Source organism: Mandrillus leucophaeus, unplaced genomic scaffold, assembly GCF_000951045.1.
Source record: "Mandrillus leucophaeus isolate KB7577 unplaced genomic scaffold, Mleu.le_1.0 Scaffold6, whole genome shotgun sequence".
NCBI classification, from domain to species: domain Eukaryota; kingdom Metazoa; phylum Chordata; class Mammalia; order Primates; family Cercopithecidae; genus Mandrillus; species Mandrillus leucophaeus.
Window position 1 is genome coordinate 3,534,796 of NW_012106474.1, and position 3,007 is coordinate 3,537,802.

Here is a 3,007-nt window from a genome sequence, read left to right on the forward strand (position 1 = left end):
TTTTTTGAGATGGAGTTTCACTCTACTTGCCCAGTCTCGGCTCACTGCAACCTCCGCCTCCCGGGTTCAAGCGATTCTCCTGCCTTAGTCTCCAGAGTAGCTGGGATTACAGGTGGACACCACCACACCGGGCTCATTTTGTATTTTCTGTAGAGACGGGGTTTCTCCACGTTGGTCAAGCTGGTTTCAAACTCCCGACCTCAGGTGATCCACCCGCCTCGGCCTCCCAAAGTGCTGGGATTACGGGTGTGAGCCACCGCGCCCAGCCTAAAGTGGTGCTTCCTCAAACGCCAGGACTCGTACTCGCTAGGGTGGGTACACCGTCCAGGGCTGGGCGAGGCTTCCGGAGGCCGCTGGGCGCAGGGCTCCTGCGCTTTCTGCACGGCGGTTCTCGCTGTTCGCTGCCCACTCTGCAGGTGTCTAGTGGGAAGCTCTCCCCGGCAGGAGAGGAGAAGTTGTACCTCTGGTGGGCTGCGCTCTAAACCAACAGGGGCCACTTCTTCCAGAGCTGCCTTAGAGTTTCTAGGAAAACAAAAGATGTCCCTCAGGAGGATCCTGAAACCTACTTCCCAAACAGAGCTTCAGGGAGCGTGAACAGGGTTTTCCCTGCGGGGAAACCTAAGGGGGTTTCCCAGGAATTCCCTAAGCAGGCACCATCCCCCCCCCGGTTCCAAAAGGGATGTGTGCGGTTGTGTGGAAGGTTCTAGGGAGTGAGGGGCGTGCAGGAGGGTTCTGGAGAGTGAAAGGCGTGTGGTTGTGTGGAGAGTCCTGGAGACATTGGTGTGCGGTTGTGTGGCAGGTTCTGGAGAGTTCGGGGGGTGTGTGAATACGTGGAAGGTTCTGGATAGCCTTGCAGAGGAGGTCTGGAAGGTATTGGGTTGATGGATGGAGCTACCTGGTGCTATGGGGCCAGTTTGGGGGAATTACATGAGAAGATCTTGTACCTGCATCTTGGGTGAACCTCCCGCCCGGCCCCTGTGATTAATGAATACCAGCCATGGCCAGCCCCCGTGCTGGGCGGTGAGCTCTGGGAGCCAGGTCTGTCCACATCCAGGGATTTGAGTCGCCCAGATTCTGTGCAGCTCTCCTGCACTGGGGCCTGGTTTGATGGAGGCCGAGCTCACTGGGGAAGGAGCAGGACCTCGGGCAGGTGGAGCCTCATCTAGCGGCTGCTTGGTGGCAGCAAGTCACCTGCATCCTGCTCCAGGAAGAGTGCGGGCCTGTGCCGCGCTGGCCCTGCAGGGACACAGCTGTGGGTAGAACAAGACAGGAACAAGGTACCAGGGGCTCAGGACAGCCCTGGGAGCTGGCGTGGGGAGGGACAAGGCAGGGCCAGAAGGGCCGGGAGTCCCCACGCTGGCCTTCCTGGAACTCACTCCCCGCCGCCTTCCAGCGACCACAGGGCACGGCACCTGTACTACTGCCACCTGAAGGAGCGTGTGCTGAGGTCGCAGTGCACCCACCGGGAGGAGACCTACTTCCTGTTGGCCGCCTGCGCGCTGCAGGCTGACCTGGGCGACCACCGGGAGCCGGCCCACACCGGGAGGTACTTCGAGCCACACTCCTACTTCCCGCAGTGGGTAAGGTCGGGGCCCGCCTCCTCCCAGCATCGTTGGCCTGGTGCCTGTCCACCTCCACCGGGTGCTGTCTGTGGGAGCAGGGGGCTGGGGGCCTGGCAGGGGATGCTGGAGGACGGGTCAGGGATGGAAACAGGGCAATCATCTATCCTTTTCTCCTGAAGACCCAAGGGTCCTTACCACCCCCAAAGGTGGGTGGTGTGGGAGGAATGGCCCAGAGCAGGTAGGTCCGGGTGCCTGTGCTCCTGACGCACCCGGCCAGCTGTGTGGCCTTGCTCACTGGCTTCACCTTTCTGAGCCCCTCGGTGGCCTGGCCGTGGAATGTGACCACGCGGGCCTCATGGCTGTGAACCTTCCCGCTTCTCTCTAAGTATCCTGGGACCCGTAGGAGCCTTTGAGCCTCAGCTTCCTCACCTGTAAGGGAAGGAGTGCTGTACCCCCAGGAGGAGGGCCACGGAGAGGCGTGGGCCGTGCCGCTGTGTGCCCGGTCCCAGGCGCTGTCTGGCCTGCTGGCCTCGTGGGTTGATGGCTGTCACCCCGGGGATGCAGGCCCTGTTCCGGGTGAACTTTTAGGTTTCTCTCCTTGACCGCTCATCGCTGTGTACCTCTCTATCCTGTGCACCTTGGGGCCTTCTCACCTTTGCTCTGAGTGGCAGTCGCTGAGGCCAGGGTGGGGCCCAGCCAGGCTTCCTCCCAGCGCTGTGGACGCCATACCTGCCCTTGGCCTCTGGGCACATTTCCACCCTCAGTGATTCCATGTCCCTGTGGGTCTTACCCCAGTCCTGGTGGTGGCCCCAGCTGGTCCTCACTGGGCAGGTTCCCAAGAGCCAGGGCTCGTTGAGGGTGGAGTCCCCACCTGCAGACGCCTGAGAAGGGCTGGCTGCTGCCATTTCCCTTGGGGAGGGTCCGAGGGGGACAGGAAATCAGACAGAGCCCAGGGCCAGAGCGGGCACTGAGACTTCACCTCTGGGTCTGGGCTCAGCAGTCAGGCCCCGGCCTTGCCCACTGAGGTTGGCACCAGCTGTGGGAGTCTGGGGAGGCTTCTCGGAGCAGGGGGCTGGCGAGAACGAAGGGGGGACCAGCAGGGGTCTGAGCTGACCTCCCGGCTCTGTCCTCAGATCATCACCAAGAGGGGGATTGACTACATCCTCCGGCACATGCCCGCCCTGCACCGTGAGCGCCAGGGCCTGAGCCCCAAGGAGGCCGTGCTGTGCTTCATCCAGGAGGCCTGCCGGCTGGAGGACGTACCCGTGCACTTCTTCAGGCTGCACAAGGTTGAGCCCAGGGCGGCCAGCGACAGGCCGGTCTCTGACCCCAGGCCAGGGATGGACGGAGCCCCCATGGCTAACAGTGGGACCAGGACCCCAGGCCAGGGATGGACGGAGCCCCCATGGCTAACAGTGGGACCAGGACCCCAGGCCAGGGATGGA

At 62.6% G+C, this 3,007-nt stretch overlaps 1 protein-coding gene across 1 annotated transcript in view; it reads left to right on the top strand.

Moving 5' to 3' along the window:
- The window catches only part of FRMD1 (FERM domain containing 1), a 28,807-nt gene that overhangs the window by 20,213 nt on the left and 5,587 nt on the right, over window positions 1-3,007 (top strand). The window contains exons 5-6 of the mRNA XM_011999662.1: window positions 1,394-1,580; window positions 2,696-2,927. Coding sequence (XP_011855052.1) covers window positions 1,394-1,580; window positions 2,696-2,927 — 419 coding nt within the window. The remainder of the gene's footprint in view (window positions 1-1,393; window positions 1,581-2,695; window positions 2,928-3,007) is intronic.